A 14946-nucleotide genomic window follows, 5' to 3' on the forward strand; every position below is an offset into this window, starting at 1 on the left:
CGGGAACGTGAATATGATCACCAGGAATTAGATTTAGTAGTTCAAACGAATGTACCCCTGTTGAAATACCAACAAAAGGAAGTTTATGATACTTTAATGAAGGCAAACGATGATGAAAATGGTGGTTTATATTTCCTAGATGCCCTTGGTGGAACTGGCAAGACATTCCTCATGTCATTAGTTTTAGCAACTGTTCGGGCGAGATCCAACATAGCGGTTGCAGTTGCTTCTTCTGAAATAGCAGCCACATTGTTAGAAGGATGCCGTACGGCTCATTCAGAATTAAAATTACCGTTAAATCTTCAAACTTTTGGAGAACCAACGTGTAATATTGCAAAACACTCAGCAATGGCCAAAGTTTTAGCGGCATCGAAAATCATCATCTGGGACGAATGCACAATGGCGCATATACGTGCATTGGAAGCACTTAACCGAACATTAAAAGATTTACGCAATGAATCGAGATGTTTTGGAGGAGCAATGATTTTACTGTCTGGCGATTTCCGCCAAATACTGCCAGTAATTCCAAGATCTACGGCTGTCGACGAAATAAACGCTTGCCTCAAATCGTCAAATCTATGGCGCTATGTGACGAAACTGCAGCTGACAACAAACATGAGAGTTACATTGCTTACTGATAAAAAAGAAGAAAAAGAATAAAGATGTAGATGACCTGAACTACATAATGGTATGCATTTGGTGGTTAGAAAATTGAAGAACAATGTAATTTACGCTACGATAATGATAGGAAAATTCAAAGGTGAGGAAGTTCTTATTCCGAGGATCCCGATGATCCCAACCGATATGCCGTTTGAATTTAAAAGACTTCAATTTCCGATACGTCTTGCATTTGCCATGACCATCAACAAATCACAAGGCCAATCCTTAAAAGTTTGTGGTTTAAATCTAGAACATTCATGTTTTTCCCATGGTCAATTATACGTGGCATGTTCACGGGTCGGAAGACCATCAGCGTTGTTTGTTTTTGCGCCTGATAATAAAACAAAAAATGTCGTGTATCACAAGGTACTTAAGTGAAGAGCAACCTATGTACTAAAATACAGAAATAATAATGAATGATTAATGTAGGTATTTAATTTTTTTGTATTTTTTCCAATAAAAAAACCCAAACTGCTTATTTATTGCCATTAAGGCGGAACAAAGTTCGCCAGGTCAGCTAGTATAAATATATAAAATTGTGTTGGTTATAAGTATGCATGTATAACAATGTGTAAGATTTGGATATACTTTGAAGTAAAAAATACCTGTTTTTGATTTTTCAATTGTTTTCAACAGGCCTAAGTTGATGAATGAGGATGTGGCTATATGTTACTGAATGAGTAAGTGTGTGGGTACAAATGAGCGAGTTAGTGTTTCAGTGAGTCAGTGAGTGACTGATCTGTGTGATTTAAAATGTGAGCTTTTATAACTTTGTTAAAGATGTATGTAGTAGAGTTGCTAGTATCATAACAGTAGTATTATAAACACTTATTACATTGTGTAGCAACAAATGAAATAATAAATATTGTAGATGGAAAGGATGATAATAAATATTAAACAGCAGTAATTCGCACATTAAATGACATGACACAAACTGTTCACATACATTAGATTAATGTACTGGCAAGAAGATAATTGTATTAAGATTTAGCAGTTAACAGTTAAGAACGGTAACATTATGATCGGTGGGGTACTTAGAGAACTGAAGTATATTGTTTACAAAACTTTGTCATCTACGAATTCTCTTATCGTGACATTGTTTTCCAAGTTGTGTGACTCACCTGAGGGAGGCGTGCCTCCATACCGAACTGTCGCGTACTCCTTCCTCAAAACTTTATATGCCATTCGGAAGTCGAAGTTGTAGTTGTTTTGTTCTTTGGACAGGTGTAGAAGCCTAATTATAAGAGTTATCGATTTAGTTTCACTGTAGTAAATTGAGGGACCCCAGGATGTCCCACACCATGAGCCTCCTACTTGGGGTCTACTAGCTTCTTGTATTTGCATGTAGCCATCTGGGCATCCATCTTCCGTAAACGATGTGAAGCGGCCGAGTGTGAAGCTGTCAAATAGAATCTGTGGAAAAAACCTATTGTTAGATAAGAGGCTCTTAATTTGATTTATAGTTCCATATAAAGATTTTGAAACTATTTTTTTTGGAAAAAAGCAATATATTTTTTTGTTTTATAAACTATTTTTCAACGTAAAATGCGTTGCACTTAACCGAATGTGTTTTTGTCTAGACTCACAACTTCTGTAAACTAAAATGTTAGTGCTGGATTTTTCACAAAAGCAGTAAAAGTTTCTCAAAGTGTAAACACGGCAACTACATCCATTCCATCTCAGCACTTTGCTGCTCTCCTGTAATTAACTTTGAAAGTTTTTAATAAAGCTCTCCCTATGCTGTGTTGCAAACGCAAGTTTAAATTAATTTTAACGCATTTTGTGCAAGTGTTTTCAGGATTTAATATAATTTATAAGTGCGAAGTTGCTTTATGTGTTTTCTTAAGGAAGCTAAATGAAGAGTTTATTGATTAGTAATAGTGAACAGAATTATATAAAATGTTGGTTTTATTACCTTTAGTTACTGAAGGTATAAATTGGAAAGGATAACAGGAAACGTAATTAATTAATTTTAATAATTTTTGTAACAAGATGTATGTATATGTATAGACGATAGATATTTATATTAATAACAAGATTTTTAGCTAACCGGTGTAATTATAATTTATCAAAACGTGTGGCAATCGGATACTGCCGCAGTAAAGCTATGGCATAGCAGTTTTTATCAACTTATGCAATTATTATTATTAATTCAAGTATTTTCTTTGATATTAATTCAAATACCAATAACCACTCTACCAGACTCAGACTAACACACCTATATAGTCTGTCTCATTCTAACGCGTTTAAATAAAAACGCATATAAATAAAAACTACGTGTTAGGTTTTTATTTTCGTTACGGAATTTCTTGATTTGGTCGCCACGGCCAAAGCCTGCGATAAAATCTATGCAATAGCTTAAAATAATACTTTAATATAACATTAAAACGATTACTTTATTTGAATTACCCATTTAAACTTACTAAGCTAACGTATAGAAACACTCAACGTAAAGTAAAATATAACGTTATTTAAAATTCAAGGCACCCACATTCGTTTGAGCTGCAAATTGAAACACCACATCTTATTTTGGCTGACACCACCACATTTAAATTTCATCAAAGAGCCGACGCTCGACGCCCTTGGCAATGTTAATGCAAGGCGAACTCTGTTATAGGCCAACGGAATACAAGACGTATTTTATTGTTATACGCTCCGAAGCGTGTCATGAGTGAGTGCCTTTTCATTTTTGATATTGTTTAATTCTGATATTCGCGTAAGGAATCGAAAGGGAAAACCTTTTGAAGTAATGTTATTACAATCCATAATAAATGCGAGTGCTATACTTTCACCTGCCAGATTTAAATTTATTAAAGATACACTGCTACAGAGACCAAACATTTCAAATTTCTTTTTGTCAATTATTATTATGCAGTTTAAGTATATTTTAAATATTTGTGAGTTGGAAATTAATATACTGTTTTAGAGACTGTTGAATTTTCTATATTCTAAGATCATGAGAAGTTTTAAAAGTCAATTATGGTACTGCTCCTGTCAAAATACTGTACGTTTTTAACATACAGAAGTCATTTAACGTTGAATCTCGGCTTTGATTTGGAATAACTTAAGTTCTGTGTTGCCTTAGTGGTTAAGTGTAGGAAAAGTATTGCGACCAGAATACACTTATTAGTTTATGAGATTTTTTTTAATTAAAGTGTATTACAAAATATCTGTATTCAAACGAAATAACAATTTTGATATCACAATGTTACGAAGTTGACACTCGCAGGGCCGATACTGTCTCTCGAGAAATTCTCTTAAAATTGTATTTTCCGTACAACCGGAAGCGAAATGATGGAGAGAGTCACGTACATACATTTCGCTGTTAAGTGTGTAGAGTACTGTTCATATTGGATACAGGGACAAATTTTGAAACAGATTTTAATTTCATCATTCGTAGATGGTTCATACACGGCGTGAATGTGTGCTATATATATTTATTAGAAACACATAACCCTCTCTAGGCGCATAAGGGTAAAATTTTTACGGAACGTCAAGATGTACAGCGTTTTTACTTTTTGTCTAAGAAAAGGAAGAGAGCCATTAAGACCGATAGTCGATTGAGAGTGAGAAAAGGAGAACGCCAAAAATAAACGCTATTGGTTGATGTATTCGTTTAGTAGTTACATATAATAACTTTAGATGGAAATTCTCTCGCATAATGTCTTGTTCAGTAAACGCAGATTTTTTTATTTATTTATATTATCCTTAGCAGTATATAATGTGTAAACAGTATGAATATAAATCTACAACTACATGAAGTGATCACATACTAGTACATGATCATCTATTGGGGCTTTTACCTTAGTAATAATTAATTTACAAAGAAGTTTCGCTTCTGACATGTGTACTCTGTACGCTCGCACTTTTTTGTATATATACAACCCAGGAAAGGAACAATCTAATAAATTTTTAAATGATCTTTTTAGACAAGTATTGAGCTACTACTACTGTGTGTTTCGTAGTGGCAGTTGATAGATGTTACATGTTCTTTAAGAGATAAGTTTTGCTTTTATTAACATAACTTTTACAAATTTTAAGAAAAGACTTTTTTAACGGATTGAAATTATGTATAAAACTTATAATTACCGACAGTCACCGTGACCACGCACGCTGTAAAGCACGCGAAACGTCGGATAAATTTAAAATTATGTTTAAATAATTAAAAGTTTACAATAATACATAACTTCAATCCGTTAAAAAAGTATTTTCTTTAAATACCAGTTTTTACTATCATTACTTTTAAAGTAATTAAATAAATGTTTTTATTCGTTATCAAGCTTTAATAATCCACATGCTTAATGTGAACCTAATTATTGTATCTAGTTCATTTCTTCCCTGCCTAATTAAACAGGCAAACTGACCTTGCAACCAAAAAACCGTGCGAAATTACACAAATGTGTCAAGATAACAAAGACCATTAAAAATGCTGAAACAGTTCTAGATTTTATTTTAATCCGTGTTGCGTACTTTTCTTTATTAACATGGAATGTGGGGAAGAGAATAATAAAACGAAAACAAAGGGAAACTTCAGTGGAAATTCAACCGAGTCATCTCCACAATTTGATGTTTCATTTTAAAGTAGAGAAACGAATACCGATCCGTGGGTACGCCATATTAATCCCGTCTATGAGTATCGTATTTGACGCCTGTTTTTAGTAATAATAATGTTATAACTACAAAAAACGTGATTTTTTTGGGACTACTCTCAAAAAAATAGTAGTTAGTAGAGAGCCTATAAGAATAATGAAAAGTTCAATATTTTGACTAAGAAATAAAATACTGGCGTGAGCACCCCTTATCACTCCTTGGGGGTATGAAAATAGATGTTGTCCGGTTCTCAGACCTACCCATTATGCACACAAAATTTCATGAGAATCGGTCGAGTCATTTCGGAGGAGTATGGGAACGAACATTGTAACACGATAATTTTATATATTAGATTTTAACAACGTGCAACATTAGCGATTAACGCATACAAATAATTTCCAGATAGTAAAAAATTCGTTTATTTTAAATCTATGTCATTCGAAAAAGCTGAATAGGCAAGGTCGCATTTAATATTGAAAATGTTGAGATCAAACTTCTCAAGTTGAAATGAGCGATTGCCCGCAGCGGTCAAAAGCACTTTAAAAACTTTTGAAATTTTAATGCCTTATCTATCGAGCAAAATAATTGTTGAAATATTTCTCTTTTATGAACACAGATATACCTTGGTAATCACATCCAAACTTATTGAGATAGAAAGATGAAGGAGATAACAGAACCCAGAACCCTCAAATAGGCGAAGTGGTCAAAGCCGCCGTCGTGGTCTTCGATGCGGATATTGATATAACGTATTACCCAGCGATGACAACCGCAAACATAGTGCTGATTAAAATAAAAACTGCAGAAAAGACTGGCATCGCACTGGTCTCATATTACATGGAGCCTGCCCCAAAACCAATGGAACCCTACCTGAAGCAGTTGGACGAGGCTTACGAATGGACATTAAAAAAAGATCTAAACTAATATAATAATAATAATAGCCTCTAATCAGATACATTTTACATTATATATTATTTTATTATAAATATAATCAGTGAATAATACAGTGCACATTTATGTTTAAAAATCTTAAATCGATACAAACTAACGACCTACAAAATGTTTAGTGCATAAACTTCGAATAATTACTTGAAAAACAACAATCTGCAATGTATTGAGTGAGTGATTCGGCCACTAATTTTAACTTTCCTAAAGTAACATACCAGTTCCCAAATCAAGGGTGTAGAACGGGCGGAAAGAACAGGCATGAAACTCTCCGCTGGTCTTTTTAATTACCAATGTTTTGGTTTAAAAATTGTTAGTAATTTGTAGAAATGATTGTACAAGTGGAGAATTCCACTTGATAGTAAAACAATGACTCAGAATACGAAGATAACAATCTCTTAGCATCGGCAGGCATTTCGAAAAAGGTACACGCACTTACAAATTATAACAATAAAAACATCACAGCTATAATGCTTAAACATTTAACGATATATCAATTAATCCCTATTTAAGTTTTACAAAAAACCCATTTTGTATGCCAGAATTTATTCATGTTTTGCAAGATCATAGGCAAATTTATTTTGATTCATACCATGTTTTAACTAACATTTGTAAGTTATATATAATAAGCATAAAACACATAGAACCAAAATAATGTTTTAATAGGTTGCTACGTAACCTTGAAGGGCAAACGTCTTTATCGGTAGATAAATATCGATAAAATAATATGGATTTATTTCGTGGCACTGTTTTAGACTATAGATATGGTTTGGAGTGTGGATAATAAAGTAGTTTTAGTCACAGGTGGTGCAGCTGGTGTTGGTGCTGGATTAGTGCGTGAATTATTAGCTAGGAATGCAGCGGTATGTATAAATAAAAAGAAAATGGTCTGGTGATAGAATAAATTGTGTGTAAACTCAAACTCAAACTCAAACTCAAATCTTTATTGCATTCCTTATATAAATATTTTACACGTTATAATTTATTACAATAAGGACCTTGGTTAGGCACAGCAATGTTGTGGGAGGGCTCCACCATAGTTAATACATTTCTATTCTTACAAGATACATTATTTATTTGCATTAACTTCACATCGCGAAAAGGAGAATGTACTTAACATTATCAATAAACTTAACTTTTATAAAAGAAATTAAAGTCTATCGGTCAGATACTCTGTAACAGTGAAAACACTTCTTATATAATAATTTCCATAAAGATTTTTACCTTCTAATTTGACATGGTCTATGGTCGGTCGGTTATCAGTACTCATAACTTTAAAATGTAGAAATCAATTTTTTTTAAAGGAAAGGTCTATCGTATTATTGATTAGCTTAATTTAGTCGTCTTGACTTGGTCAGTGTAATTTTTGAAGTGAAACTTCTTTAGGAGCATAGGGTAATTTTTTATGGTTGAAACGCAATAATAATATTAGCGTCACGAAGATGTGCAGCGTTTTTGTCGATGAAAAGGGAGAGAGCTATAGCTAATAATAAGCTAGTTTTGCTCTATAATAAATAAAATCTGTTAGTCTTTAGTGCTTCGAATTACCCCAAGCCATTATATACTGTTATTTATTTTTTAAGGAATGATGTTTTGTTGTTGAAGGGCCACTGAGACACAAATACGAATATAAAGTATATTACATTCTAATACTAGGTGATACATTTCAAGAATAAACAATTGAATAAATAGATTCTTTATCAATAATAAGTTACCGCGAACTTGTATATTAGAAAATTTTGCTATACCACAGAGACTGTTCGATTTTGCCAAACCTACTATTTTATCTTTATAAAATACGTTCCTCAGAGTTCAAGGAATAAATAAAAAACACATTGGAATTAATACAGTCGAGGTTTGTGCACAGCAACATATTTTGCGATATGTTTTTATTCATACAGATAAGACCATTTCCGATACGAACAGAAATCACATAAAATCTCTTCAGTCGCAAAGTACTTAAGCGATGTTTTTATTGTTATTTCATTAAATTTGTAAGAGTAGGTTGCTTGTTATCAAGGTTCCATTTATATTTATACCATATTGAACCACAAAAAGTATTCATTAAAGCGATTTAAAATCCAATTAATAACACATTGGAAATGCAATATTAGAAAAGAAACACATTATTTTAATCCAGTATAAGAACCATCCGCATTTGATTAGAATTATTCTCTATTATAGAGATTATCTTTCCACTGTAATATTCTAAAGATTCTAAAAGGCAATCGAAATCCGCCCCAAAACGGGACATTCGCCAAATCACGTAGGATTTCATTATTGGGCTTCGTTAAGCTAGATTTGTTGGTGAAAATCCGCACAAGGAAAATTCGATAAGAAGTAAGATAAGAAATCAGGTTTCATATATATATTACAGCGTGAATCCAATATAAGTTGAGAATATTGATATTATATTTACTAGAAATTAGGCATCCATTTTGTGTTATTATTTAAATAAAATAATAATTTCTATACAGTTAAATAATATCGCTTGCCACGGAAGACAAAGTCGTAAAAGTAAAATTTATTTTTCAGGAAATATAAATGAAGGTAATGCGATTAGTATTACGTGCATACATACTGATATATATATAAATATATATCAAATCAGAGCAACTTTATTCCTCGTCGATTATTTAAACATTATTGTTACGTAGTGTAAATAGTTAAAAAATAAATAAAAGTACATCACAGTAATTTATCTAATTAGACCGAAGAGATAGCGTTTTACGATTGTTACACTGTTTAAACATCAAAAACGACACAGTAACGGCACATTACGACGGTAATTTTGACGAATGTCTAGAATGTAATAACTTATTACGACTTGTTTTTTGTTTGAAATATGAATTGGTGAAATATATTTCACCTTGGTGAAGCAGATTCGTATTCTTATATTTATAATTGTTTTTATCACTTCACCTCCATTATTAATAGTGTTTTATACATTTTGATACATATATAGGTTTTTGCTTCTTAGTAATTATATAAGGAAATTGTATCAGCTTTTTGTACTAATCTGAAACAATTACTCTTGCCGGGTATCGATCCAAGGACATACGTTAACCCCCGACCGCCTTGTCGCACGCTGAAGCCACTAGTCCAATACCGCTTAACAAGTACTAGCTCAATATAACGCAAGTACTGCTTATTTAACAGCTTTTCATGTATGTTCGTTATTTCAATAAATAAAAAAAATTGTTTGCGCTAGTGTACACACGAAAGAAGTTAAACTTCTTTATGACCTTATTTTACGAAAAATAATCTACTATATGCAACAGTACAGAAATTGGTTAAATAAAGTTTAATAAATTAAAGTTTAACAAAAGGCTTTTATTATGATACACATTAATACAAATAATACAGTTATTTCATTTTACCTTAATACTACTAAGATAATTACAGAATTTCATTATTTGTTATATAATGATTAATATCATTGTTAAACGACATATCCACTCTCCACTGGAGAAAGTACTCTTCTTATCAACCGTGGTAGGGGCAAGAAAAGGATAAGAAAATAAGAATTTTTTTTTCAACATGGATAAAGAAGTTTCACTTCAAAAATTATTATCATTAGTAGTCGTGATACTCTGTACAAACTTTTCATACATTCAATATTTAACATATCAAATTACATATATAATGTACATTATGATTTAACTTTAAATGGTTACAGCATGTCGCATTTCTTGATGTTGCGGTGAGAGAGGGCGCCGCTTTAGAGAACGAACTTCTAAATAAGTTTGGAGCTTTGAAAGCGAAGTTCATAAAATGTGACATCACTAAGGAAGCAGAACTCAGCGAGGCATATAAGCAAGTTTTTGATAAATATAGGAGGCTGGATGTTGTGGTGAATAATGCTGGGATTGTCGGGGATGATGAAATGTGCAGAGAGATGATTGATGTTAATTTTGTAAGTTTTTTTTTATAGAACAGGCTCAAGTTATACCGCCGCCCATGGACAATTTCAAAAGAGGGCTCGCGAGTGTGTTGCCGGCCTTTTAAGAATTGGTACGCTCTTTTCTTGAAGGGCCCTAAGTCATTAAGTGTGGCATTATTTTTACAAAATTATATCGTGTATTTATATCACAAACAATATGTTATGTGATATAAATACACAATATACTTTTATTATATTGGTAAAGATATAAACTAAATCTAGTCTTATCAATAACTCTTTAGTCTCGATTAGATATTCAAAGGGATATGTAAAATGTAATAAGAACCCGGTAGAATTGCAAACCTCACAAGATACGCTTCAAGAGACTGACGGACACAAAGAAGACGAAAAAGAATTGCAAACCAAAACAGATTGAAGCGATACTGTTTTACAAGATATTTCAATGTCGAATTAATTACTATAATTTACTTAATAGACAAATAATAAAGAATATCAAATAAAATTAACTTTTCTTTAACTATATTATATCTATGAACACTTATGACCGTTAACAAGATCTAAATTTACATTAACAAGTTCTCGAAGCAAGAGTGTCCGCCACTCTAATATAATCAAAATGCAATTAATCGCTAACCATACTAAACTTATACAACATACTTATTCCGGCTAAAAAGGCCTTGTGAAGCTCATTTTAATTCCTTTTAACTTTTTTCAGTGCGGTACTGTAACGAGTACATTGAAGGCTTTAAGCATAATGAGGGCGGATGTGGAAGGCAGCGGCGGGGCCGTAATAAACGTATCATCCTCGCATGCTTTTAAACCATCCCCTCTCTCTGTGTACAATGCTTCAAAAGCCGCGGTGTTGCAATTTACTAATTTTCTAGCGGTAATAACAAAGATTGATTATTGAAACTGTTTTTAACTGAATGGTTTAATAGTTATGAGTCAACGCGATGTCTAAATTAAAAACCTAAACGTAAATAATTTTTTAGCTCTGGGCCTCAGATTTTTGTATCTGTTTCATGATCATTTGTTAATCTATTCCACAAGTATGTGATCAGCCTCCTGTGCCTGACGCAGGCCGTCGACTTTTTGGGTCTAAGGTATACCGGCTTCCTCACGATGTTTGTGTCCGTTTGAACGAATGTTAATTTTATAAATAAAAAAATAATAACAACGCAATTCATATGTGTAAATTATTACTTTTAAAGAAAAACACTTTTTTACGGATTATAGTTATGTATTATTGTATTTAAACTTATAATTATTTGGACATAATTTTAAATTTAAACCGACGTTTCGCGTGCTTTACAGCGTGCGTGGTCACGGTGACTGAAGACAAAGGTGTTAAATGTCAAAAAGTATTTATAAGTTTAAATACAATAATACATAACTATAATCCGTAAAAAAGTGTTTTTCTTTAAATGTGTAAAAGTTATGTTAATAAAAGACAATACTAAATTATTACTTGTTAACTCAATGTATTTTAATACTTCATTAATATATTTTTTTAATTTTATTCATGTAATTTAGTAACTAGGTATACAGTATTTACAATTTTCTTAACCTATATTGTAAAACTAGTTTTTTTAAATTCATATACCCGCTCAGTTGGTAGACTCAATCACACACCTTATTATTTTATATTTTAAATACATTTATCGTTATATTTTTGGGATAAAGATTAAACCCAAATGAGCATTAAATGCGTAAACAAAAGTATTTTTATTATTATATTATTATTATTGAAGAACCCGAAGACTTATAAACATACAACTCGAGTGAAGGAATTTGTTTTTTGTATTTGCGTGTTGTTCTCACGAGTATGTAAGTGCGTGCTCCTATTTCACCCAGCCTCCTGCTGATAGAGGACAAAACTTTGTTTTTAATTTATTTTTTTATTATTTATTACTCAATATGTCATATGGAACATGGTGTAGTGGTTGCAGCTCCTTACAAGCATTGTGAAAAAAAACTCGGCGATTAAAAAGAGTGGCGGAGAGTTTATTGCCAGTTCTTCTCTTCCGTTCTACGCCCTTGATTTGAGAACTGGCAGTAAATGTAAAATTAAATTCATTTAATATTTCTTTTTTTGACGTTCATAAGTGTACATTGTTACCTACATGAATAAATAAATTTTGAATTTAAATTTGTTAATTTTTAGGGTAATGAATCTGGGATGAAAGTACGTATAATCACAGTTTGCCTTGGACCGACGGACACGGCGTTGCTACACAAGAGAAACTTAAACAACTTCGCAAAAGACGCCGGACTAACTTCAGAGCCTCAAAGGTAATTTGTTATGACTTGAAAATACTCGCCCCGGAGGAAATGAGAGAAAAAGTAATCTTTGAAAAAGATTTTTCTTCGTGATTTTACTTAGGTACTATTCATCTACATTGGATTAAGAAAAAGATATATTACTAGAGAATTTTGATGATAATGTTATTGATTGATGTATCGGAATTGTAAGACATTGTTTCACTCATAGCTATCAAGAAATTTTCAACAGTTCTTTTCGGGACAAGGAAATACAAAGCGAGTATCTTCTATAAAAATTATTAATAATGATAAGAAAGAAAATGCATAATTTGTAGTGGCTTATAATGAGGATTTTCTTATATAAGGCTTTTCTTATATAATCCAAATTATAAAATAAAATATACAAATCCATAATAACAGTATCATATTTAGCGTTAAAACTCAATTCTGAACCCTAACATGTCGCAGTAAATTGATTATTGGGTACATGGTAACTCGACACATACATCTGGGGTTTGCATGACCTCAGATTGCATCACGTAAAGTAAATAGGACTCCTCAAAGAGCCTGAAAATAGGGGAATTATTTTGACAAATGACGACACACGTTTAAGTCACTCATGCATAATACATGAGGCGTAAACGGGCAAATTTCAATTTTCCTCTTTATGTCTCTATATTTCTGTGCTTCAAACGCGTAGGTTTAAATTATTAATACATATTTAATATATATCTATGTTCCTAAAGGTCGGAAGCAGGACTTATAAATTGTGAGACAAGTTAACAATAAAAGTGATTTGTTTTCTTTATCTATAGATTCTTAAATCGTATAATTGGGAGAAATATGTTTTTAGGCGCGTAACAGGCCTACCTTTAGGTTTTAGTAAGTTCTTAAAAAACTGGTTATTACAAATATTTTCTATAAGACAGAAATGGAACCCTATGTCAAGTTGCATGTAGAAATTTGAATATCCGAAGTGAGATGACGCAAGTACGCGCTGTGTTTATGTAATTCTAGAAAGAAAGAAAGAAAGAACTTTATTAGACACAATATACAGGAATGTTTCGATAAAGTACAGTGCACTGGCCCCCATACTAGGATTCCCTGTGTTGTGGGCAGCCAGTCTCTTCCGTTATACATCTAAACAGTATTGCTTAATTATTTCTGCATAACACATTTATATTTATACTATTACGTAACAGGCACAGAGGCTATCATTTGGAGGCGTATAACGTTATAATATCGTTTATTTTTCAGAGTAGAATCAGCAGTTAACGGAATAATTGAAGTAATACAGCGCGCGGACAATGGGACAACGTGGGTGATATCCAACAATGATATGGCACGTGACATAACGACGAAGGTCACGAAAAGCTTTAAGCTTCTGTCAGAAATCAGCGAACCTCTTTAATAAGCTCATGTGTTTACGGAACCGAATATTTTGTAATAATTAAACGTAAAGGTGTGTTTATTTAAAGTGTAAATACATTTTTGTATAAAATTGTGGTAACTGCGTTTGATTTCAATCCGGCTTCAATTCATAATCTCATGGCTTGAGCATTTTTAATTATGGTTATAGATAATCCCTCGCACAATCGTTTTGTTTTTGACGTGACAACGTCTTATAATACTATGGAGCACGAAAAAATATGACTCATGCGGCGTTACCTCTATAAGGCGTTCCATTTAAGGCTTGAAGTGCAAGCGAGAGCGCTGAACGAGCGACAAAGAGGCATAATCGGCCTTCGCGTTCGGAAGCATTCGACAGCAAATAAAATAAAAAAAATCTTTTGAAAAATGCAACCATTCCATCAGTATTTTATTATGACGTTGTCACGTTCAACTATCGTCAGACTTTACAGTCAACCGATTATAGTTTTACATTCTCAGTGGATTTTGATATCAACTCAAACATTCAAATGTTTTGAAGCATAAGCCAAAAAATACTACTAGAGTAAGTTTAATTGACGTTTTGGAATAGAAACGTAGTAGAGACGTATGTACTTTTGAGGCATTTGTAACTGATTGAAAGACGTACAAATAGTTTTATTATTCTTATGTGCCGTGCTAAAAGAAACACAGGATAACAACACTGGAAAACAATGTAAAATGAATAAAGAATTCAAAATATTAATAAATACAAGAGCTTTCAATATTAGCCCACTGAAGCGCAAACGGATAATAGGTGCTCAGCAAAACAAGATTTTTGTAAAGCCATTTACTCTTTGGAAATACGAGCAATAATAAATGTTGGGAGTAATCGAGTGTGCTTAGATAAAAACGGGCCCTGAATTCACACCGGCCCTAATAGCTAACCTCGAAAATATTATTTGTTTAACGCGAACGCCAATTTTTATTTAACATATAACTCCTAATAAGTAGGCAGTCGGCGGTTGATGCGACTAAAAAAATAAATAAATCAGTGGTGCTAGAACCTCTTTTTGGTTTGGACCACAGTTTTTTGTATCTGTTTCATGATCATAATGAAATCTAATAGGCAAGTGATCAGCCTCTAGTGACACACTGCGTTGACTTTTAGGGTCTAATACATGTCGGTTGCCTCGCGATGTTTTTCTTCACTGTTCGAA

The 14946-nt window shown here is 32.5% G+C and overlaps 2 protein-coding genes across 4 annotated transcripts in view; one reads left to right on the forward strand and one right to left on the reverse strand.

The window, feature by feature from the left end:
• The window catches only part of LOC110995642, a 91718-nt gene that overhangs the window by 13945 nt on the left and 62827 nt on the right, over window positions 1-14946 (reverse strand). Inside the window, exon 4 of the mRNA XM_045629185.1 lies at window positions 1782-2073. Within this exon, the coding sequence (XP_045485141.1) occupies window positions 1782-2073 (292 nt within the window). The remainder of the gene's footprint in view (window positions 1-1781; window positions 2074-14946) is intronic.
• On the forward strand, window positions 6913-13864 carry LOC110995632 (15-hydroxyprostaglandin dehydrogenase [NAD(+)]). 3 transcript variants are annotated; one of them, XM_022262888.2, is made up of 5 exons: window positions 6913-7055; window positions 9872-10108; window positions 10812-10982; window positions 12261-12388; window positions 13616-13864. In XM_022262888.2, exons 1-5 carry the CDS (start codon window positions 6957-6959, stop codon window positions 13767-13769), a joined length of 789 nt encoding a protein of 262 aa, XP_022118580.1. In that variant the 5' UTR covers window positions 6913-6956; the 3' UTR covers window positions 13770-13864. The 3 variants fall into 3 exon arrangements, with proteins under 3 accessions (XP_022118580.1, XP_022118581.1, XP_045485142.1); XM_022262889.2 differs by having other exon boundaries at window positions 13621-13864; XM_045629186.1 differs by lacking the exon at window positions 9872-10108 and having other exon boundaries at window positions 6931-7055.

Source organism: Pieris rapae, chromosome 8, assembly GCF_905147795.1.
Source record: "Pieris rapae chromosome 8, ilPieRapa1.1, whole genome shotgun sequence".
Taxonomy (NCBI): domain Eukaryota; kingdom Metazoa; phylum Arthropoda; class Insecta; order Lepidoptera; family Pieridae; genus Pieris; species Pieris rapae.

Excerpts from the sequence above, each read along its gene's own strand:
- LOC110995632 (XM_022262888.2), top strand. The coding sequence starts at position 6,957 with ATGGTTTGGAGTGTGGATAATAAAGTAGTTTTAGTCACAGGTGGTGCA. Across the intron at positions 10,983-12,260 it reads AATTTACTAATTTTCTAGCG|GGTAATGAATCTGGGATGAA; the intron begins GTAATAACAAAG and ends GTTAATTTTTAG. Across the intron at positions 12,389-13,615 it reads CTAACTTCAGAGCCTCAAAG|AGTAGAATCAGCAGTTAACG; the intron begins GTAATTTGTTAT and ends TTTATTTTTCAG.